This window comes from Dreissena polymorpha, chromosome 3, assembly GCF_020536995.1.
Source record: "Dreissena polymorpha isolate Duluth1 chromosome 3, UMN_Dpol_1.0, whole genome shotgun sequence".
In the NCBI taxonomy this organism is placed as follows: domain Eukaryota; kingdom Metazoa; phylum Mollusca; class Bivalvia; order Myida; family Dreissenidae; genus Dreissena; species Dreissena polymorpha.
In genome coordinates this window covers 41,223,718-41,247,290 of record NC_068357.1, presented here as the reverse complement: position 1 = coordinate 41,247,290, position 23,573 = coordinate 41,223,718, and the positions used below count along the sequence as shown (strand labels likewise).

Sequence of the window (23,573 nt, the reverse complement as noted above, 5' to 3'; positions counted from 1 at the left end):
ATTCAAAAATAAAGTCTGGCAAGTGCCCATACAGAGAATTGTGTCTTCAAATAAATGACGTTCCATTTTTTAGAGGGAATAGCATTGCACTCCAAATAGATTTAGTATATTGTAACCTTATAACTGTACGACTGGGGACGGGAAAAAAGCTCCGGAACGGGAGATCACTCTTGGAGGTGCACAATTCAATATCTGTCGATTTTCTGTTTATAAGAGTGCACGTCTTCAACAATTGCCGATTACTTAAAAATAAATCGGTGTCATTAAATTAAAGATGCCGCTACCTCTGATAAAGTTGGGAGTCTTGTTTTTTAAGCAGATAAGCAAGCCGATCACGAATGCTATCGTTCGATACGCCAAGGTGTCGCCAACCTTTAGAAAGATCTGCTTGTTTCCAGCTAATGGTAAACAATGTTGTGTGTTATATTATCATATTTTTTAGTTAATTCGCAGATACTGACCCGCAATGAATTTGAATTATTAGTATCCTTTTAAGACTTACAAAATCGACACTTTTGACCCAGGGGCGCCCCAGGGTTGGTAATGGGGCCATGCTTAGTTGAAATTGACCGTATTGTCATAAGAGATGCTCAGTATCAATTTGAAGTAAATCGGTGTAGAAATGAAGAAGTTAATGTAAAATAACCTAAAAAAATGAGTGAAAATCACTGACCTGGCCCCACCCCAACCCCCATAACTTTTGACCTAGGGGTAAGATCAAAATTCCAAATAGTTCACTGTCGCACATATGCTCATAGCTACCATGTGTGAAAGTTTCAAGGTTCTCATGCTAATAGTGTAGGAGGAGATAGTGGCCAGGACGGACGGAGGGACAGACAAACAGGGGAGATAACCACATAATAGATTTCAAAATCTAAACAAGGACCCAAAGGTCAAGGTCACAGGGGTCAAAAATTTTATGTGCATGGAAATGTCTTGTCCAGATACACATGAGTACCAAATATAAAAGCAATATCTGAAGGGACACAGACGTAATGAGCTTTTTTGAATCGCGGTCGCAGATTTGGAAACCTGAACACTGACCACAAGTTCAAAAATTTCATGCGCATGGAAAGGTGTTGTTCAGATACACATGCATACCAAATATGAAAGCAATATCTGAAGTGACACAGTGGTTATGAGTCTTTTTCGAATCGCTGTATCAGATTTTGAAACCCGAATGCTGACCTCAAAGGTCAAGGTCACAGGGGTAATTTTTTTTTTATGCGCATGGAAAGGTGTTGTCCAGAGACACATGCATACCATATATGAAAACAATATCTGAAGAGACGTAGTAGCTATGAGCCTTTTTCGAATCTCGGTCACAGATTTCGAAAACCTGAATGCTGACCTCAAGTTTAAGGTCAAGGACACAGGGGTAAATTTTTTTATGCGCATGGAAAGGTGTTGTCATGATACACATGCATACCAAATATGAAAGCAATATCTGAAGGGACACAGTAGGTATGAGCCTTTTTCAAATCGCGGTTGCAGATTTCGAAACCTGAAAGCTGACCTCAAGGTCACGGTCACAGGGGTATAAAATTGTATGCCCATTGAAAGGTGTTGTCTAGATACACATGCATACCAAATATGTAAGCAATATCTGAAAGGACACAGTAGTTATGAGCCTTTTTAAAATCGCACTTGCAGGAAAATCTCTGACCCGGCCCCACCCCAACCCCCATACCTTTTTCCCCAGGGGTCAGATAAAAAATCTGTCCCTGTCACCGTCGCACACATGCTCATAGCTACCATGTGTGTAAGTTTCAAGGTTCTGGTGCTAATGTGTAGGAGGAGATAGTGGCCAGGACGGACGGACGGACATAACCACATAATCCCCACTTTTTCTCCGAAAAGCGTGGGCATAACTACAATCGAAAATGTATGTACTTTGTCATAAATAATATGGTCAGAAGCTTTATTTTAAGACCGACTGAAATCATTGCCATATTATAAGCATAATTTCCATAGAGATAAAATACTGAAAAGAGCAAAGGGTTTTCAATCATGGTTTTTCTATAGTACACATTGAATTTATAGGATTTGTTTCAAAGTCAAAAGGGTTGAGTATATAATATGCATAATATTCCTTTCTTTGCGTTTCTGAATATTTTAATTGGGAGAAATACGTCGATACACAGCTTATCTGTGGCACTGGCAGTTGTATTAACATCTTTTCGCAAAAGATCCACCATAAATTCAGGGTGCACACTTTCTAATTGGCAACTTAATATCTAAATAAATACTAAGTAATGAAATATAAAATCAAGTGAAATGTCAAGAATACTTTTAAGAAGACACACAAACTATGTCTTCTTTTGACTGAACTCATTTGGTGAATTCTTGGCTGTAGTACAACTGACCCTCCCTGCATTCCAATTTAATCAATAATTGACACGTCAACTGATTGTGCAAGTACATGTGAATGTATGAAGTAGGTGTTCTTTGTCTGGGAAAAACATTTTAACTCAATTGGATATGATTGCCTCCTTGAATCTTAACCTCGTAGTCCTTTCGTAAAAGAATGTATATAAATAGACAGATTACATGTTACCAAGAATTCTGCATTTCGTCACATTTATAAAGGCTGACAACTTTGTACATTTCTGATATTTCAGTCTACAATGTCTATGAGGTTCAAGTTAAGTCCAGACTTCTTACCGGATTGGGCAAGGGTCCAAAAAAAGAAGATATAAAACCCATAAGTACAGATGAGGCCGTTGAGCTAGGAGCTGCAGTAATGGGAGAAGCAGTTATCTACCTTTTGGCAGTGGGAATCTTGTACTGGGAGTATTCTTACCAACCAAAGAAAGATGAAGAGAAAAAATATGCTGAGAGAAAAAGCGACTTGGAAATTCTGCAGAATCAGTTGACAGACCTATCATTGAACTTAGCATCAGTCGAAGCTCAGCTGAGGGAAGCTCAAAGAACAATTGGTGAACTGGACAGTAGCAATAGAGTGCTCACAGAACAAGTGTTTTCAAAGGGCAAAAAAAGTACCTGCACAATCAGTTGACAGACATTTAATTGAATTATGCATCAGTTTAGGGAAGCTCAAAGAACAATTGGTGAATTGGACAGAAGCTATAGAGTGCTCACAGAACAAGTGTTTTCAAAGGGCAAAAAAGTGCCTGCAGAATAAGTTTACAGAGATTTAATTCAATTATGCATCAGTTGACTCTCAGCTGAGGGAAGCTCAAAGAACAATTGGTGAACTGGAAAGTAGCAATAGAGTACTTAAACAAATTATGTTTCTAAAGGGCAAGAGAAAGTAAATTGCTTTCTATTATTTACCCATATGTTGTTTTTAAAGATTATATATGTTTACATACAAGATGTAAATATTGACCATACATTTGTTTCTATGTTAGTAAAGAAAGGTTTGTTATTCTTTTCAAACTGTGCAGCTGTATAGTAAATGACATAGCAAGGTTAAATGCTTCTGAATGCAGTGATTTCGCCCTTTCTTAAATAAGTTCCGGTTAGGGACACTTTCCTAATAAGGAAATAATTCCATAATTCCTTATTGTTGCAGAAAAACTTCCAAAAAGCGGAAAGTCATGTCAAAATGTTGAAATGTGGAAGTGAACAAATACAAGGGATTACTTGTTTGTAACAAAGAGCACCTTGCTTGATTAATTAAGGTTTAGTAAAACATTGTTATCAATTGATTCGGACATTGCTGTTTTACTTTATATCAATAATAGGCGGGGGAATTTTTTTAAACTTTTATTAAATAAAAAGAGTCAAAATAATGAAAATATTTTTTTTGATATGGAAGCCTCATTGATGCCTGCATTGACCAAAATATGACCTTAAGGACACTGTTACTGATGAAAATTGCTGACCTGAGTGAGCTACTAGTGTCAAGGAGGCCCTAGAAGTGCATCAGTCAAGATATCAGATGATTGAATAATAACATGTTGATGATGTTTCAGACATGAAGAGTGTCAGTCCAAAATTAGCACTAAAACTAAAAAATTCCACCCCCCCCAAAAAAATATTTATATGGGTTTTTCGCAGTTATGGGCCACACAAATAAATAGTAATATCTTCAAATAGGGATTTTATTAAAAACCCTAAAATCTCAATTTGAAGATTTTGCAAGGCAAGGCCAATTTTCCCAATTTCATTTTTATAAGTACCGGTACTTATAACAATAGGGCAGAATAATCCCTGAAATGCCTGTGTTACTTTTGATTGTTACTTTGTGATCAAACTGTTCCATAATATACACAGTTGAATTTTTTTTATTCATTGATGTTATTGTATAAAATGTATCCTGTTGCTGAGCTGAATAATATTCTTGGTACTTCAAATATAGGGTGGGGAGTAAAGTAAAATAACTAAATGATATTTGATATTTAATTTTTTATATGAAAACTCAATTTAATTACTTTAGTGCTTAATACATTTTCGCCTTTGAAGTAGTGCCAAAGAATAAATAATAGTATTAGTATATTATGCAATTTGCAATTAATTTTATACTGTTAAAATGTTATTGATCAGATTGTTTTTTATACTGGCTTTATGTTTATAATGTATACCATTCACCATGTTATAAAAATAGTGAAAATAAATATTTATTTTAGTTCCTTACATGATTATTTATGTTTAGTAATTCTTACAAACTTCATGGGTAGCTATTTTTATGGTCATCGTATCGCACAGGTGGTGTTTCCTCCGGCTTCCACCACAAAAGAAGAGCAAACCAACATCGAAAAATCGTTCAGTAACAACGAAAGAGCTGGACATTGCAGCTTTAATTCGTAATTCGTCCCAACTTTCGTGAGCGTATTAAGTGAATTAGGAAGAGTGCTGGGGCGCACTCCTTGTCTGAACATAATGTAGCCTCTGGCTCGGTAATGACGCAATAAACATCGAGATACACGCGCGCACACACGCTCACGCAGAACAAAGACACACGCACGCATGAACACACACACATGGACGCACACGAGAACACACGCAAACACCCACCCACACACAAACAAACTAGGAAAAGTAAGCTGCTTATTAAACATTTGCCAAACCTACGTATGGGTGATAAAGAAACTAATGCAGTTATGTGTAACGGAATTTAAAAATCATAGCATCACCCTGGATTAAAGATGACCTTCTTTCCACTGAAAACCGGAACTGATGAAAGTTTTCATTTATAAACAGTAAACATATCTAAACTTCTTAAAATTGAAAAACATGGACCGCCCAGCTCTTCTTGAGTGTTTGCTTTGTTTCAGTCACGATACAGTATGGAGGTCCGATACTATGAACATATGGGATGGCGTTTTAAGTATGTTATTGAGCATGATATATCCATTGTCTTAACGCTTTCAAATTTCAATCCAGTCTTTATCAGCAAAGACTGTCACACTTTTATGCGGACTCGCACACAATTTCGACTCAATGATGATCACCAGCATTCAACCTTTTTTAAAGTGAAGTTTGACCACTGTATTTGTAATTATACACAGGAAAATTAATATCAAACATTTTTTTCGGCGTAAGCTGTATTAAGCCAGCTTTTCACCTTAGCCTGACCTTTGTTAGCGTCCAATAGAATTCAAATAAAACTTCCCGCGGCCAAGTACAGATGAATACACTTCATTGACTGCATTGGCTGATTTGAGAATACGACCAGAACATTGGAAACATGTCCGCGTCTTTGTAACACTGTTTTACTGCGTGTTCAGCATGAATTTGTTTTATATCTAATGAAAAGGCTTAATAGATAGAACAGTTTTACACTCAATCTCGACATCAATACAGTTTGTGCTTCCACCTTTTATTTTCAGAAGATTTTCAGCGCGAGAACGTTTGCACTTAAAGGCTATTTTCTCATATTTAGTACTAACTTCTATTCCTGTCAACATGTTAACATGTAAAGTATAGAGAGCAGTGGAAGCGAAGACTCACTTTAATGCATTGCATTTCAACTCGCGAGGTATATCGGGTCAATTTGCGGCCACTGTGTGTGAATGTCAGAGTTTACATACAGGTCATCGCTGCGTCTCTACCCTATGTGCTGATCGGAGTTCGCGGCCAGGAAAATAATCGTTACATAATAAAGACGCTATAGCGTGAACTAGGTGAACTGGAATTTTCTTTAGACCAGACAGATGTTAAATGAAGATATCCAGCGATATCATATGGTATGTTAATAATAGATTCTTAACGTGTTTTACAACAATACCATGATAAATATTATTATGCCCCCCCCCCCTTCGAAGAAGAGGGGGTATATTGCTTTGCTCATGTCGGTCTGTCGGTCCGTCCACCAGGTGGTTGTCAGACGATAACTCAAGAACGCTTGGGCCTAGGATCATGAAACTTCATAGGTACATTGATCATGACTCGCAGATGACCCCTATTGTTTTTAATTAATTTAACAAGAATTATGCCTGAGCGCAATGATTCTCGATACTGTTAAAAATCGAATCAAATAGCAACGCCAGACAAACCACTAAAACAGGTTTGTTCGAAGAACGCGCGTGTAAATATTTAAAATATATACGGATACTTCGCGTGTGGCCGGTTGACTCATATGTTTTAATTTCACTTCCATTCTTCTTTTGGTTTTCTGTTTTGTATCTATACGTTTATGACCAGCAATAAGTAATAATGTAAAATAAACCGCGAAAACTCCGCGTATCATCCCGTACTGCGTTTGCTGCAGCTAAGAACTGCACAGAAAAAGACATTCGCTATCTTTGATCTCATTCATTGAAGTCTTTACCTTTCATTAACTGCAACCACAATCAACGCCGTATATCTTTTTTAAAGATATTTCTTGTTTACTTTGAATTTGTTATTAAAGAATTATGATGTGATGGTTGAGGTACCCGTTTATACCGATACTGAATTTGTGTCCATGAATAAAGAATTGAGGACAACTTTAAATAAAGCATGTATTACTGAGTCTTAAATCTTCACATCGTTATTTGTTACATGTACTGATTTGGTATATAACTATTGTTTTAAAACCATTTGTGCTCGCGAACGGTTCGGTTATCATTGACATGAACTACAACCGATATATCGAATGATCTTTAAGGCATTTACATGATCAGTGATAAAGAAATACTTGACTAAATCATGTTTATGTAGTCGTTTATCTGAACAGTTACAAAGTATAACACTTCGTGTTCAAGGAATCAGTAACTGTCGTTTATTTATGGTAAGTTTGTTTAAATATAAATATTTTAATCGTATTTTAAAATGGAATTGAAAATAATCAGCGTATTTTTGTAAGGTTAGGCCCTCCCAATTTGACAGTGTTTGAATATACATTGTACGCGTTTGATCTGTTATAAACTTCATTTTATCAATGTAAAGCTTCAAATGTATCGTTTAATAACTTGTATCTGACATTTTTTATATAATAAAAATATTCGAATTATTGTATTTCAGATGAGACTGGTTGATCGAATGATTCATTTATAAATTACTAAAATATCTTACAATTTCACCACACGCATGTGACATTTACCTGCTGTAATAAATAATAACAATGAAACTAATATAAATACCCATGTATAGTTTATAAAGCAGTACAATTAGTATGCCCCTACCTTAATCATACAGATGCTTGCACTTAAGTTTTGTCGGTATTGCTTCACCAATCGACACAGTTTCGAATTTCAGTAGACAATTTAGCAACAACGATGTATTTAATTTATTTAAGTTAAACAGTGCAGATGCGATGTAAACTTCTGATATCTTGTCTCGATTTAATGTACAGTTTTGCAGTTTAAAAAAGACTAAATCGTGTGTGCATAATCATTTAATTGATGTGTGGTTTATATTTTTATTAAACCGCATACATTTTAAATATGAATTTAAATAGCGTTCAATAAACTGTTGATTAATTTGATTTTAGTTTATTCAAAACATTAATAATCTAAAGTTTTTGCATGAATCGGCGTGTTAAAAAAACACAATAACATTATTTCCTGTATGCAACCATGGTAATGTTTTACATCGATCTGTGTTGAAAAATTTAAATGCATTGGTAATGTTTTTTTAAATTTCTATATAGTAGAATGTAATCTCAATATTTTTTGCAATACCACTACGTACTAGTCTAGCTAGCGGTTTGGGTTTGTAACTTTCTAGCATGCACTGTGTACTCCAAAGATCATTTGGCGTTTAGTAACTTTGTTGTGCACAATTTAGGGGGAGCAGCTCACAGATGACGAGCTTCTTGGTAAGTCGTTGTTTCTATTTTTTAACAGATTCTGAGAGTTCGCATATAAAGTGTATACATTTGTTTACTTAAGAGTATTTTGGCTTCATCCTTGTAAAAAAGAATCAAGTGATTTTAAACATAGATCGAATAATAAACGGCTGACTGAACTTCGAGAATCAATACTAGTCAAAAGATGATGCAAATCAAATAATAACTAGGCATTTAGCGCAAATTGAATATTTCACACATACATATTTATATTTATTCTGATTAAAACATGGATGTACTTCAGAGCAATCGACACATAATAGTGTAAATTATCACTTTATGAATCGAGTACAATAATTTAATGAAATATTATAATCAAAATCGAAGGAAGTAAAACAAGTATGCACATACCTCGTAAAGGCAGTTTCAAATTTGTCTGCAGTTTGCTTTATCTGCTGTGAGTTTGGTTTTATTGACGAACAGGGTTTGTGATATGTTAAATTTCCACTTGCAACTCTCTGATTTCTTGTTACAAAGGTTAAAAAATATTAGAGAATTTTTTAAAACAGATTTTGAATTAAGAGAATTTATTAAAGAATTGCTTTATTTTAACTGTATAAGCTTAACAATCGCGTGTTACATTCGCATGTGTACTAGAATAGTATGCAACGAAAAGCTGGGTGTTTCAGACAAATTTTGTTTTGAAAGCTTGGATGTTATATCAGAGGCGGTCATTCACTTTTGATGGGATCGTCTGAAATTATCAAGTGTAATCAAAACCTCAATAATCGTGGATCGTGGTTTGTCTTTCAAACGCGTAGAACGAATTTCAAACCGCGTTATTGACCTTTTCTAACTATATCAACTCGACATTTTGAATGTTTTTACGGGAGTACACGTTCTCGTCATTCATTTGTGTATGTTTTATCAATTAATCTCACTTATTATAGTATGTGTTCATACCGTAGATTGTAAAAGGGCCTTTGGGCTGTATGACCGGGACGGAGATGGGTACATAAGTAGTCGTGAACTAGGTGCGGTTATGCGCTACATGGGTTACACACCAACAGATAATGAGCTAACAGACATGCTGAACGAAGTCGATTCTGAAGGTAGAGTTCTTTATCAAATGCGGTTTATTTAAGTAAGAAAGTAAAAAAAAGTGACATGTTTATTCACATGAGAAGAGATCACGGAATTTTAAGTAGAACCGAAAATGCCTGAACAAATGCGCCGTAAAGTTACCAAACATAGGCACAAGAAAATCAATGACAAACACACATTTAGCATGTATTTAGCACATTTTTCTTTTATCTACTCTTCCTTAAGATTTACTACAGAAAATCAATTATACATTATGCATATAAGTACATTTTGTAATTTGAACGTTCTCTGAACATAGCCTTCGGACAATCAATATTAGACATTTATGTAAGAAGGACGGTCTTTGGTAAAAACTGTTTATTTAAAATCAGTGTAACACGTTTTAAATGACTAGGTCACATATTTCACTAATTTTTAAACAGTTCACATGTGGTGATTATGATACTTGCAGTGTTTATTGTTTTTCGCAGGCCAAGGCGAGATCACGTTCCCCGACTTCACCTCCATTATGGCGAAGAAGTTGAAGGAGTACGAGGGAGAGGAGTCCCTGCGGCTGGCGTTTAGGGTGTTTGACAAGGACGATAACGGCACGGTATGGGAGCAACTTATATGTGGGAGGCTCGTTTTGGGAAAACCGGGCTTGACGCATGTTCATAAAGTTTCTTCTCATATTAGCCTGTGCAGTCCGCATGGGCTAATTCGGGACGACACTTTCCCTCTTAACTGGATTTTCGCCCAGGAGAGTCTTACTTTAAATGTAAAATACTAACAAGCGGAAAGTGTCGTCCCTGTTTGACCAGTACAGACTGTAGAGGCTAATCTTGGACGCCAATTTACGCATATGCATCAAGAACAGTTTCTCAGGGCGAACCTCATTTGTATTTCGACGTGTATGAGTTTCTTCAACGCTTGAGGCTGTATTATGTAAGAATACAGAGTATGTCTTAGCTCATATATTAATTTTACTTACTACACTAACGTTAGCTGGGACGAATTTTGAATTATGTTCTCAATGTAAAAGGTTTTACTGAAAGATTTTTTAGTCTTCATTAACTCAGAGAATAACTATATAGTTGTGATATTGTGCTGTAAGATGAAAACGACGCGCCCGGTGGAATTCCCATGTGCTCATTTATTCTAAATCCAACTTAAATGTAGCAAGCGTGGGATCAGAACCCGTGTCGCATAGACCATGACAGAAAAAAGGTTTTGTTGTTTAACTACGTGGCCATTGTAGAACAAAAATGAAGTACTTGTTTAAAATGCAATAAAAGTATGTAATGTGATTCAGGTGACGACTTCCGATTTCCGTTATATGATGGAGAACCTGCGGACGCCGGTGTCGGAGAGCGAACTCGAAGATATGATAAGTGACGCGGAAAGGGACCACCCGGGGTTCATCACCTACAATGGTAGGAACTGGATTGTCTTTTGTGTTGTAGATATGTAGATATTTGCGATTTTAGGTATAACTGTATTTGTGTAATACCTGCAAGCTCAACCATTAGCTCTAGGTGGAGTTCTGTCGTTTATAAATTACAAAAAGAATTTTGAATGACTAATTATTCAGATAATTAAAGACAAATCAACAAAAAGTGTGTTTTTTTCTAATAAATCAGTGCGTACCATTTTAGCAACTTTTAAAAAAATCTGACTGTTTATCGTCCGTTATCACGAATAAGGGCTTTACAATTCCATAAGACATGTGTGTTTGAAATACTATGGTAGCTTTAAAAGACTTCTTTTTGTGTTCTAATTTGTTTATATTTTTGACATTAAAAAAAACCAGGTTACCTGAACACAATGTTATTTGTATGCAATGTGCCATTATGAAAACAATATTGTGAAGTATTGCATAGTAATTTGATTTGAGTATACAAGTTAAACTAAGCTTTATATAAACTTATATTAAATCGTCATTAATGCCCAAAGACTTTCCTTTTTCATGTTGCAGGAGTGTCCACTTCTTTCGCATTTCTTTGGTAAAATAAATTTAAAACAATGCTCATGTAAACGAGCACGCGTTTGCTCGATATAATTTTGGTAAATAAAAATTCTTGTTTCGTTTTTCAGAATTCATTACTTGGATCTCAGGAAGATGAACGTGGACAATAACTGCAACTTTTAATAGATTGTGTTTGCATTTAATATGTAAATATTTCAACCAATCAATAAACTATGAACACATCGCGTTTATAAATTGTATCAACTTGTAAGAAATAGCTCAAGTATGATTATACATGGATTACATGCTCTATAAAGTTTGGAATTTAGTTAGAAATAAATAACGATTTATTATCCTTTATTGGCAAATAAGCAACTCTAAGACATTACACGGGCGTTGGTAAGGAAAAAAAACAACACGAGTATTTTGTTGACCGTATAACACAAATGAATCATTCGGCTATTATCATTTTTATTGGGAATTGTATTTAAAGTATCATGGTGCTACTTTGCTTCAATTTGTTTCTTGCAGAATCCGCAACTAATTTTTGTTTAGTATGTGGTTTAACAACGATAACGAAAACTACTATATACTATTATCTAACAACTTCAGACTGTGCAGCCAACCTTTAATAATGAATGTCGTTTACTTAAAAACTAAACCTAGATATGCTTAGTATTTGGGATCACATTGGTGAACTACACTTGAACAATTCAGTCGATATGAGAATTATTATTAAGGGATTATTTTTCGGCAGTACGATTTTCAATCTATCACTTCAATCATTTATTAGTATTGTCCATGCGTGTCGAAGCAATCTTTCAAGAGGTCATAATTAAAACACGTGAAGCAAGATGGAGCGCAATTCAGTCGCCGTACAATCAAGTCGTCAACGATTGCATTTGACATTTAAATAAAAGTAAAGCCTTCGTGCTTTGCATGATTTTTTTGTAGGGTTAGGTATGGAACTTCACGTTTGTAACAAGTCGCTCTTTCCCACAAAATCCAAATGTAAGACGTTGTTGTATCTATCATATGCAACACGTTGGTTGTTATGGCAACTCATCGATCTGCCATGGTCCACCAAACTTTAAAAATCACTGAAGATGAAAACCTGTGAACTTTAGACGTACATACAATTGTAAGGACAAACAACACGCATATAACAATTGGATATTATTTCAGCAAGCAGAACATGTTGCTTATATAAATTTACACACCCTTTTTTTACATTTAATGAACAAAAATAACCAACATAACTGCGAAGGCAAGGGTACGACTAAGGCCCTATCGAGTAGTCAACTATAGCTGTGAAGGGAACAGTACCATTAACGACCTATCGGGTAGTATCAGTTACACCGTTAGTAACTGACGGTGCATGGGATATACGCCCTCAGTAATTTCATACCGTATTTGGTATTACATTACTAAGGGTGTATATCCCATACACAGTCAGTTACTAACGGTGTAACGATTATATCTCAGCCGACAAATCGATTACTCGGGTAGTATGGAAATTACTCGGGGTGTATGGAAAATACTCCATGGGCACGTGACCGCTCTAAGCCAATAGGATTAGGTGATTTTTGTAGGAGGTGAGATATCACAACATAATTGTGAAGCGAACGGTACGATTAACGCCATATTGGGAAGCACAACATAACTGTGAAGGGAACGGTACGATTAATGCCATATTGGGAAGCACAGCATATATGTGAAGGGAACGGTACGATTAACGTCATGTTGGGTAGCATAACATATCTGTGAAGGGAACGGTACGATTAATGCTCTGTTGGGTAACGAACTAAAGCTGCAAAGGGATTAACGCTTCTGTCAATTGTGTAAAACACTTTAAATACTTCAGAATATAGAGATCGGTTATGCTATAGGAAACTACTACGTCATACTGGATTCAACGAAAAACATTATTTTCGTTATAAACACTACTTGAACGTCATGTACAGAACAACGCAATTACCAATCGAAAGAACCGAATACTCACAAGCGTCGGGGCAAGTGAGTCTTTAAGCCTTTCATGTCCAGAACTCGAGTATGAACAACGTGGAGAAATTCCTACTAAGTACCGAAAGAGTATCAACATGGTGAATGCTTGTTATGGTTCACAGATAGCCACAGCTCGGAAGCAGCCGATATCTGCATAGCCACTTCTAGACTATGACTATATTAATATCTGTACTACAATTTAAGCGATGTATCAATTTACAGCATGCGAGTACTTGATGTTTCAAATTGTGAATACCGTTAAATTACAGGAAACAATTTTAGTGACAAACATTGTTCTGTTTAAGTTGGTTAACAATTAAGATGCATTCGCATTAAATTAACATTTTGGGCGTACACTCGACTTTAAAATCATGTTCTATGACCTTACTTTATAAAGCAGTCATATGTACAGTATTCTATATCAAATGAATCATTTGAAACGTATTGCAACACACATTTTTAAATGTACACTAGCGAGACACCACGACAGCTGTTCTTAATCTTAGATAGATGTTGTAGCCTTGTGCAAGACTATCGCCCCCTTTTTAAAAAAACACTAAAGCCTTCGTGCTTTGCATGAATTTTTGTAGGGTTAGGTATGGAACTTCACGTTTGTAACCAGTCGCTCTTTCCCACAAAATCCAAATGTAAGAAGTTTTTTATCTATCATATGCAACATGTTGGTTGTTATGGCAACTAATAAACATATTGATCTACTATTTACAAATCAGTGTTGCATGCTTGTCAGATCCTTCTCGACAGAAGTGTTTGAGCTTTAAAATGTACGGTACTTATTTGCATTTTGAAGTACATGTTAAACCTTTCAAAGCTCCAACGAATTTGAAGTACATATAAATGTAAACATAGTTTGAATACATGTACACATGTTCAAAGCTCCTATGTTTTTTTAATTAATTTTATACATGCTCAAAGCTCATTAGAATTTAGAATTTGAAATCATATTAAACTGTAGAGAGATTGTAAGATTATAGAAATACAATAAATACTAGAGAATGTTCAATTATCGAGCGCTCCTACCGAATTCAAAATAAATGTGTTACTTTAAATTGCTAGAAAAGCTTGATTTGTCATTGTCGAATCAGGTACTTTTAAAAAGTACCCCGAGAACTTATAAGGATACTTAAAGGCACCTGGTCATACTCCGGGGTACTTTTTATGTACGCCGGGTACTTACTAGTATTCTTCACTGGTACTTTTAAGCAGTATCTGAGCAAGCAATGATCAAGCGAGCGTTAGAAAATGTTTACAGTGTAGCGCTCTAATGGATTTTAAAACGAACAACTATACAGCATATCGCTATATTTTGAAATAATTGCTTTACTGTTCAGAGGTCTTTAAAAATTATAAAGATTGATGAAGGTGTTATTTTTTTTTATGAAACCACATTCATCGCGTTTTTTCCCTTCAAAATGTCAATTCCTCTAAATGTGGCAGATCTTTAACAAAACTGCTATATGAAAAAATCTTTCCTGACGCAAGCTACTGAAGTACATGTAGTTTTGATGATAAACACTATTCACAACGTATATGACTGAAATGCATCTGGGTATATTTATTTATTAAGTTTGATGGGTTACCGTACTAATCAGAGGAACAATAGTTATATTTGGAAGTGTATCAATCTTATCACATCTTGGGTTTACATTTCTGTTGAATCTTTTGTACGCTAGAGCGGGTCATTGGCACCGTATTGAAAGCGCGCACACATCGTCAAATACAGGCATTTTATATCGTTTGAACTGAACATGTAGATAAACTATTCAATGCTTTAAATAGTTTAAAACATTGTGCAAAGATTGGCTTTGTTGCGTTCTGTATACACTCATTTTGAATTTCTTCTGTAACCGAAGTTTTTATGGATATTTATAGGATGGCATATGTAGTTTAATGAAAACAACATTAATGGAATAAAGACCTTATTTAAATGGTATATGAATTTTACCTAATGTATGGACTTTTTTTCGACAATTTAAATTTACATTTAACATATTGTGTTGTAATATATTGAAACATTGTCAAAGCGCATGTTAAAATTGAAACACAAAAACTGAGACAACTGTAGCAGCACGGCAACAGTACAAGAAGAATCAGGAAAAGAAGTAGTACAAGAAGGAGCTAGTATTGGTTTGAAGTAGTATACGTAGTAGTAGATGTGTTGCTGTTTTTTATATATGTATTAGTATAAGTAGTTTTGGTAGTTGTAGTATTAATATAATAGTAGAGTTGTAGTAGTAGTAGAAGTAATAGTAGTAGTAGTAGTAGTAGTGGTAGTAGAAGTGGTAGTAGTAGTAGTAGTTGTAGTAGTAGTAGTAGTAGTAGTAGTAGTAGTAGTAGTAGTAGTAGTAGTAGTAGTAGTAGTAGTAGAAGTAGTAGTAGTAGTAGTAGTAGTAGTAGTTGTTGTTGTTGTAGTAGTAGTAGTAGTAGTAGTAGTAGTAGTTGTTGTTGTAGTAGTAGTTGTAGTAGTAGTAGAAGTAGAAGAAGAAGAAGAAGAAGAAGTAGTAGTAGTAGTAGTAGTAGTAGTAGTAGAAGTAGTAGAAGTAGTAGTAGTAGTAGTAGTAGTAGTAGTAGTAGTAGTAGTAGTAGTAGTAGTAGTAGTAGTAGTAGTAGTAAAAATTGTGTACTAACGTACTTTGTGTGATTTTTTCTTGCAGGCCGACACCCTAACTGAAGACCAGATTACCGGTATGTTTATTTTTATTAGACTTTTGGTGTTTTACCAAGGTCTTTATGTGTAACATTGAAATAATTTAAAACGCTTGGTTTGCGGATTTTATTTTGCATGTGGTCCCGCAAATTGTGAAATATTGAACATGTCACATGTGACCAATCATAGAATAATAATATGATCATACACTGCAATCAGTATAATATTTTATCTATTGAGATGGTGATATAATTCACTAAGTTGTATTTTAGAGTTCCGGGAGGCTTTCTCGCTGTTCGACAAGGATGAAGATGGTACGATCACCACACAGGAGCTTGGAACTGTGATGAGGTCCTTGGGTCAGAACCCCACCGATAATGAGCTCAAGGACATGATCAACGAGGTCGATATTGATGGTAAGAAACAGCTGGGGTTACGCAGTTATCACGACGACGTTACATTGAAGGCAATAAACAACCATATGCTATTCATTTTTATCCATAAAAGGTCAATTAATTTGTTCCAATATTTTGTTTCATTTTGGTAATAAACAACTTCAAATTTATCCCAAACTAGGCGGATATTTACAGTATAAATCAACACATGTCCATGTAATAACGAGAGTGATATTGACTGAAGAAACAATTGTTGTTCATGCATTTATCCAAATGCGGTTGATTTTGACGTTGAGAAATTACTGAAGTTTATGTTTTGATCCCCAACAAAATATATATTTAAGATAAGAAACTACAATAACCTCTACTGTTCTTGCACGTATTGAATCGAGGGAGATAATGATAGTCCGAAACAATTGTATGCGATATTCAATGACCATCAAAACAGCCAATGATTATGCATTGGTACCATCGAGATCGATATTTAACAAAGAAATGTCTCGTGGTAATGCATTTATCATAACGAGGTTTATATTCAAGGAATGATAAAAAACAACAGATTGTTTAGCATTTATCCCAACGATGCCGATATCGTTTTGTAAGGAACAACTGCATCGATCTCAAATAGGTAGAGATAGAGAATAACATGTTAATGCTCTATTGGTTTGTTATCTAACTGTGAGACTTAAAATGTTTTTATTAGTGCCGAGCCTAATATATTACAAAACGAGTGGGCTAAGTACTGTTTTTCTGTTTATATAACCTTTTTCCCCAACTTGAGAAAAAAAAATACTCGCTACGATTCTGTATTTCTGGCGGGAATGAATATGTAATTGTTAATTATCTCGTCGTGAGTATATTAAGTTAATACTTGTAAACCCCGATTTTAGCTGTTTTGGTTGCTTTGTGTGTCTAAATTGTACTTCTTCTAGGTGCCAAATTGTTTGTTCTATTAAATCTGATTTTGTTTTCTATCAAAATGGAAGACTTTAAAGTGGATTCTGAGTGATTTGTTGTTCATCCAAACTGTGACTGTTATAAGCGCGTACTAACCTGATAGAAAAACTTATATAAGACACGTTTGTATCAGGTCGATAACAGCTAATAGGTAAGATACCTTCAAGGTATTACATAACTGGTTGGTGTTCATTTATTTCAAAGATTTTCTGGTACACGACTAATAGCCGAATAAAATTACCGGTATTGCTAAATGTTTGTCATGTGAAATTTCTTATATAATTCCTGATATAATATAGGTATAAAACCCTATCAATGTTTAAGATGCAATCACATGATTATGGTAAACCTTTTAATAGATTTTGAAACAGGATGCCTAATTTGCTTGTTTTTAAAAATGTATATATTCTTTTGAGAATATATAAACTGTTTTAACAGTCATTTTTTAAAAACTGTGAGCACGTATATATAAAATCCCTTGTTTTCATGTACTCATCCCCTTCAGGCAACGGCACCATCGACTTCGCGGAGTTTCTGACCATGATGGCCAATAAGATGAAGGACAGTGACCAGGAAGAGGAGATGAGAGAAGCGTTTAGGGTAACCACGACTACCTGACCCTAATAAAATACGCGTCGATAGACTCTCGAATTCCCAATATTGAGTATATTATGAATGGTTTCCCTTTTCAAAACGATTCGCAAACCATGCTGACGTTGACGACTAGGATCGACAATAGAGGCTCACATTGTTATATGTGAAATGGAGATGACTTAAGAGGAACACGCATATTTGACATCTAGTATTAATTTTAGATGATTGTTTGTGCGTTTCATGTTTTGAACAACTGGAACTTATTTTAAAATAAGTGAAGATTTCCTTTAATTACAGAAATTTGACAACTTGTAAAAAACTTAAACAACTATTTGTTAATTAATTCCCTTTATTTAAGATATGTGTTAACATGGTAAAAATTATAGCAAGATTAATTCATAGTATGTGGTAAAAATCATGTGTGTGATCCGCAGTTTTGTAGCAATGATGTGTCCACATTACATTATTTAGAACAGCTGACCATCAATTATCTTATAACGCTGCATACCTTACGTACCTGTATTAGCAACCAACTTTAAATAATCTTAAATATGACGTTGCTTAATTATCCGCTGACTCAATCTGTTGTTATTGCATACGAGGTCACGCCCGGATGACCTTTCAATAACCAATCAAATCGTTTCCTTTAAAAAACGTTTGCATACTTGTTTGTTTACATGGTAAAGATTAAAGCCAAAGACATTTACATAACTAGAAAGTTATTTCACTTGCTTAAACACTGAGACCTATGATTTTATTGGAAGGTTAACTTAACATGCTTTGTTATCGTCATATAAGCCAAACATAATTAAGCAACATTTAAGATTTTTTATAATCCTTATTGTGATTGTGCGAGCTGCTATTTGCGCGTTGTAGGTGTTCGACAAGGACGGTAACGGCTACATCAGCGCGGCGGAACTTCACCACGTGATGTCCAACCTCGGCGAGAAACTGACCAATGAGGAAGTGGACGAAATGATTAAAGAGGCCGACCTTGATGGGGACGGACAGGTCAATTATGAAGGTAACACAAACTACGAACGTCTTCAGTGCCTAGCTTTTGGGAAGTCCCCACAACAATGTGTTTTTCCGCTCCGTTTATTCCACTGTTAAATCTTCATCTTAAATAACATTTGTTGAATCACATGATTAAGCTATGGCTCGTAACATTTTTTGACATAATTCAAGTAATGGTCTGTGTTAGTAAATTCAGTCTAACTCTTGTTAAGCAGACGGTCAAGGGAAGTAACACCTCAACACCATACTATGTATTTTCTCTAAACATACCATATACTGATTTGTAAATGATTTTGGTTGACAGCTACTCCTTTATGATTTTGAATATATTCATAAGCCAGTTGATACATGATTGTGTGTTAGGCATAAATTTGTGACGGATAAGTTTTTAAACCGAGCCATTTACAAGGTGTACATTTCTTCATCGCTGGTACAAATCCCGTGTATGAATATCGGTGCAGTTGTTAGTTCATTTTTACATAAAAACGATGACATAACAGAAATTAAAGGCAAGTGATTTTTTTTAATTTTTAAATGTGAATGATTCTTTATTCCTTTTACTTATTTACGATGGTCTTTTGATAATATCTTGCATTTATTGAAATGCGATACTTTGGCAAATAATGAAATGAATTTCAGCGTCCCGTATCTCGTTTACTCACGATCGATTCGGTTTAGAAACACAAAACTCAATTGGCCAACAGTGAAACAGCGAAGTAGAAGGCCACAACACCTGTTTAAACAAGTTTATAAAGGATATTCGTTTAAGTTTGCCTACTAAGTAACATATTGTCAATTCTCTAATTTAAAACATAGGCAGCGTGAACAGCACTATGAACGCTCAGCTGCAGGTTTATAAAACAAGATTTCAATTTACGCATACGGATGTCAACACAATTGATCTAGGATATAAATTATAAAGAATAGTAATTCTTTCTGATGATAATGTCATATTTTAAGGCTTTAAAGGGACAGTCAACCAGATTGACGAAAAAAGAAAAGTTCTAATACCGTCATTAAATGCTTTATATTGATAAATTTAAACATTGGATCTAAAAATCTCCAGAAAAAATCAAGAATAAAATAAAAATAAAGTAACCCTGAACAGGGCTCGAACCACTGACCCCTTGAGTCCTGGAGTAAAAAGAGTAAGAAGTCTCCCATTTAAACAACTCGGCCATCCATGCTCATACAATGAGAGTTGTATTTTATACTTTATATAAGCAATTCTCGTAGATTCACAAAATGTAACGACAACAACAGAACTTTCCAAATTACCTGGTAGACATACTCAGTAAAATTTTATTACCGAATATACTGAAAATATGAAAACTTAACAACATTTTTCAAGTAATGTAATATACCAGTCGTGATATTTTAATTAATATAAACTTATAATTGTAAAAAATAAGGTATTTTAGAACTTTTCTTGTTTTCGTGATATATAGCAATCTGGTTGACCATCCCTTTAATTAATTTTTAACTTAAACTAAAGTAAATGTTGGAGGAGTAATAATCTATACACAAGCATGGCCAACATTCGATCAATACAGAAAGGTATTTTATTTTTAGATATACACTTTTAGCACATGGGATTGGCTCCCTAATTCTTAAAACTGAATGACAAAAACTCTATAATCACAGAGACTATATGAACTGTTATTTATTTTCTATATACGTTCACCCAAAGGTCAGGGATAAATTATAATGAAGTTTTAAATGAGATCAGCACTGTGTTTAAGATAAATAAATTGAAACAAAAACACCTCATTATTCATAGCGAGCTTAAAATTAAATTTATAATACGAGAAAAATGTACATAAGCCTGATATAAACATAATCGTTATTTTAATATTGGTTACTGGTATCGAGATTTATGATCTATTCTCTTCATACAGTTTAATCACTTTCAATCACCACACTTTCAGTCACGCAAATACGTTCCGAGTAATTGTGTAATGTCCATTGTCCACCGTCTGTTCAATGAGTGACATTTGCAAAACACAATATCAACAGCTGTTTTTGTTTTGTTTCAGAGTTTGTCCACATGATGCAGGGTAGCGCCAAAAAATAACAGTTCGAGGCTGTGCAGTATTGCCAGCTCAACAGTTGTCATCGTCATAATCGTACATGATTGTAATATTTAAAACAGCGTAATGCCGGCCACCAAGGTCTGTAGAATATTCGTTAGCAATGTTTCGCTAAACGTCATATATCAACCTTAATGTTACATAATGTAAAGATATTTGCATTGTAGAAATGTGATATTCAACTTGTACACTTGTCGTGTTTGTGTGTTAATGGTCAACTAGACGGTTGGTAGAATGCAACCAACATCAATTTAAGTGACACTTTCGCGATTATATTTATTCTTTTGTGATAGTATAAACTAAGTTATATTTTGTATATTTAATTTAGAATAAAAATTAAAGTGTCAAGAATTGTTTCTTTATATGTGAAACTGACTTCATATCATACCGTTAACTTTGCTTTAGTGAAATGCATACACAATCATCCCAAATCACTTTTATTGACCCACTATTAAAATAATACCATACGAATATGTCTCTGTGTATATAGCACTTAAAACCAATATACATGTTAATGTTATGCTGTTAAACAAGATGTCTCTCTTATTGTACATACGCTTAGACGTGTGCAGTGTTTCATACACATAATTGACACTTATAAAACATAAGGGCAATATGCAATTTAACATGTAGAGCTGTTTCAATACTGTAATTGAGGTTTCTGTTATATCAGTACAATCTAATATTACAAGACAAAAACAACAGACAGTTCAAATACAGACAATATGTACGCTTTTGTAAAGTGTTTTTAAGTGTATAAACATTATCATGCGCTTAATCATTCAGCATTAATGTCCAAATCAAACCAGAGCGAATATCTAAAAAATATACAATTTCTTGGTAAGTAAGAACGTATGTGACGTATTTATAGTGTTTTACCAAATCTGTAATTCCAAACAACAGTGACAAAATTCGATATGGAACAAAAAAAAAACACAAATTCACAACATAATTACCCATTCCAAAATATCCCACCTATGTACAAAGTTAAATGATAAAGCTATATATACATATGCATTTTGTCCTTATATAAACATTTTACAGCAAAATTACCAATTCTTATATGTCCCACCTATGTACAAAGATTAAATATAAAGTATTTTATGTCGAGTACGCTGCGTTATTTATTCCGAGCAACCAATAGCTAATAATATTTGCTTATAGGCCTTCATTTGGTAGTTGGTAGTCATTCTTCAGCTTAAACCAATTTTCGTCGCCCATCGCAGTCGCAGTCTCGATAAAGTCCATCGCCTGTAAGACATTTTTTGTGAAAATATAATTTAATGCAGTAATTTCAACATTATACACATGTAGTAATGTCCAACAAATTTACCATCCCCGAAATAAAATGTATTTAGATTAAAACCTAGAAAATTTTAGCTCGATTTCATTGACAGCCTTAGGTTATCAGAACGTTCAAGTCCCGGGTAGAAGCAGTACAAAGTGTATTAGGGGGAGATCTAAAGAACGCTCCCATAGTGGTGATCGACCCCGTGACCTACCGGTCGCAAGTCGGACACCATATCGACTAAGCCACGGCGACCATTCCAATTGTTATTAATCAAATAGTAAAGAGATTATGAAAAAAAGCATTTGAACTCAGTGATTTTAACCACACATTATGGTGAGCATTTCAAAGAAATGTATTAATTAAATTGTTACAAATTAGATAAAAGAGTAAAGTTGATTAATTTTGAGTCTATTTGCTATGAACACTCAAAAAAGTATGCTTTTATTATCACCTATAACATCTTATGTCACCAATTGGTTAAATGTGGTGTGGAAAATTAATGTGTTACCATTTAGCGGCCGCCAAACTTGTTTCCACTGCCTCCTCCTGTGCCGTATCCAACCGGGAGAGTCCCTTTGCCGTACCCACCGTTGTTAACAGAGCCCGCTGCGGTTGACCCCACTAAAGTTGCTATCTCATCTGAACTGTATTTGTTTCCTGTTGCAACGCCACCCAGAACCTTCAACACATTATCCAACCTAACCGACATCTGATCCTGTACGGTTTGTGACTTACGCTGTTCAGCTGACATGTAGTCTAGTTTCTTTTCTAGATCTTCTTGCAGACCTTTTGTGGCATATTTACCTATAAAGTCGTTGAAGTTAATACCTCCCACGCATGATCCATTTTTGCTTGAAATTGTTGTTACAATTCCGTTCACGGCTTCCATAACGTTCTTAATTTGGAGACGTATCTCCTGCTGATAATTGAATGCCTTCGTCTGATCGCCTTCCAAAGCATCTAGTTTGTGTGAGAGCAGTTCTTGAATGTATTGTAAATCAATCTGACCTGATCCTACCTGTCCAACAGTGCCATTTATGTTTGATATGTTCCGAAAAAGCGAATCGATTGTACCTTCCATATGTGTCAGCGAACCAGACATGATGTTGAGATTAACCTGAGTGGAATTCAATCTGTTATCCATGTAACCTAATCGGTCGAACATTTTTCCTTGGCTGGTCTGGATAAGTGATTGTCTGTCAACGAGCACCTGGATGTTTTTCGTTATACTGTCTTGCGTCTTAACTGTGGTGACCTGATCGGAACCTATTCTACCAACCTTAATGTCGATGTTTGTTATGTTGACCATAATGAGGTTAACATTCGTTTCAA

General features: G+C 34.9%; 4 protein-coding genes across 4 annotated transcripts in view; 3 read left to right on the top strand and 1 right to left on the bottom strand.

Annotated features, from left to right (window-relative positions):
• The first annotated feature begins 146 nt into the window (after positions 1–146).
• Positions 147–4,602, top strand: LOC127873813 (putative OPA3-like protein CG13603). The gene is made up of 2 exons (XM_052417811.1): positions 147–404; positions 2,622–4,602. Exons 1-2 carry the CDS (start codon positions 275–277, stop codon positions 3,017–3,019), a joined length of 528 nt encoding a protein of 175 aa, XP_052273771.1. The 5' UTR covers positions 147–274; the 3' UTR covers positions 3,020–4,602.
• Positions 4,603–6,918: 2,316 nt separating this feature from the next.
• On the top strand, positions 6,919–11,471 carry LOC127873816 (neo-calmodulin-like). The gene is made up of 6 exons (XM_052417814.1): positions 6,919–7,180; positions 8,179–8,209; positions 9,148–9,291; positions 9,754–9,875; positions 10,575–10,695; positions 11,357–11,471. Exons 1-6 carry the CDS (start codon positions 7,178–7,180, stop codon positions 11,383–11,385), a joined length of 450 nt encoding a protein of 149 aa, XP_052273774.1. The 5' UTR covers positions 6,919–7,177; the 3' UTR covers positions 11,386–11,471.
• A 3,545-nt stretch (positions 11,472–15,016) lies between these two features.
• Positions 15,017–21,301, top strand: LOC127873815 (calmodulin-A-like). Its single transcript, XM_052417813.1, has 6 exons — positions 15,017–15,180; positions 15,905–15,935; positions 16,170–16,313; positions 17,755–17,849; positions 18,720–18,867; positions 20,897–21,301. Exons 1-6 carry the CDS (start codon positions 15,178–15,180, stop codon positions 20,932–20,934), a joined length of 459 nt encoding a protein of 152 aa, XP_052273773.1. The 5' UTR covers positions 15,017–15,177; the 3' UTR covers positions 20,935–21,301.
• A 145-nt stretch (positions 21,302–21,446) lies between these two features.
• LOC127873807 (protein PF3D7_1417600-like) overlaps positions 21,447–23,573 on the bottom strand; it is a 107,869-nt gene continuing 105,742 nt past the window's right edge. Inside the window, exons 2-3 of the mRNA XM_052417801.1 lie at positions 22,750–23,556; positions 21,447–22,201 (exon numbers count right to left, since the gene is read on the bottom strand). Coding sequence (XP_052273761.1) covers positions 22,753–23,556 — 804 coding nt within the window. The 3' untranslated portion in view covers positions 21,447–22,201; positions 22,750–22,752. The remainder of the gene's footprint in view (positions 22,202–22,749; positions 23,557–23,573) is intronic.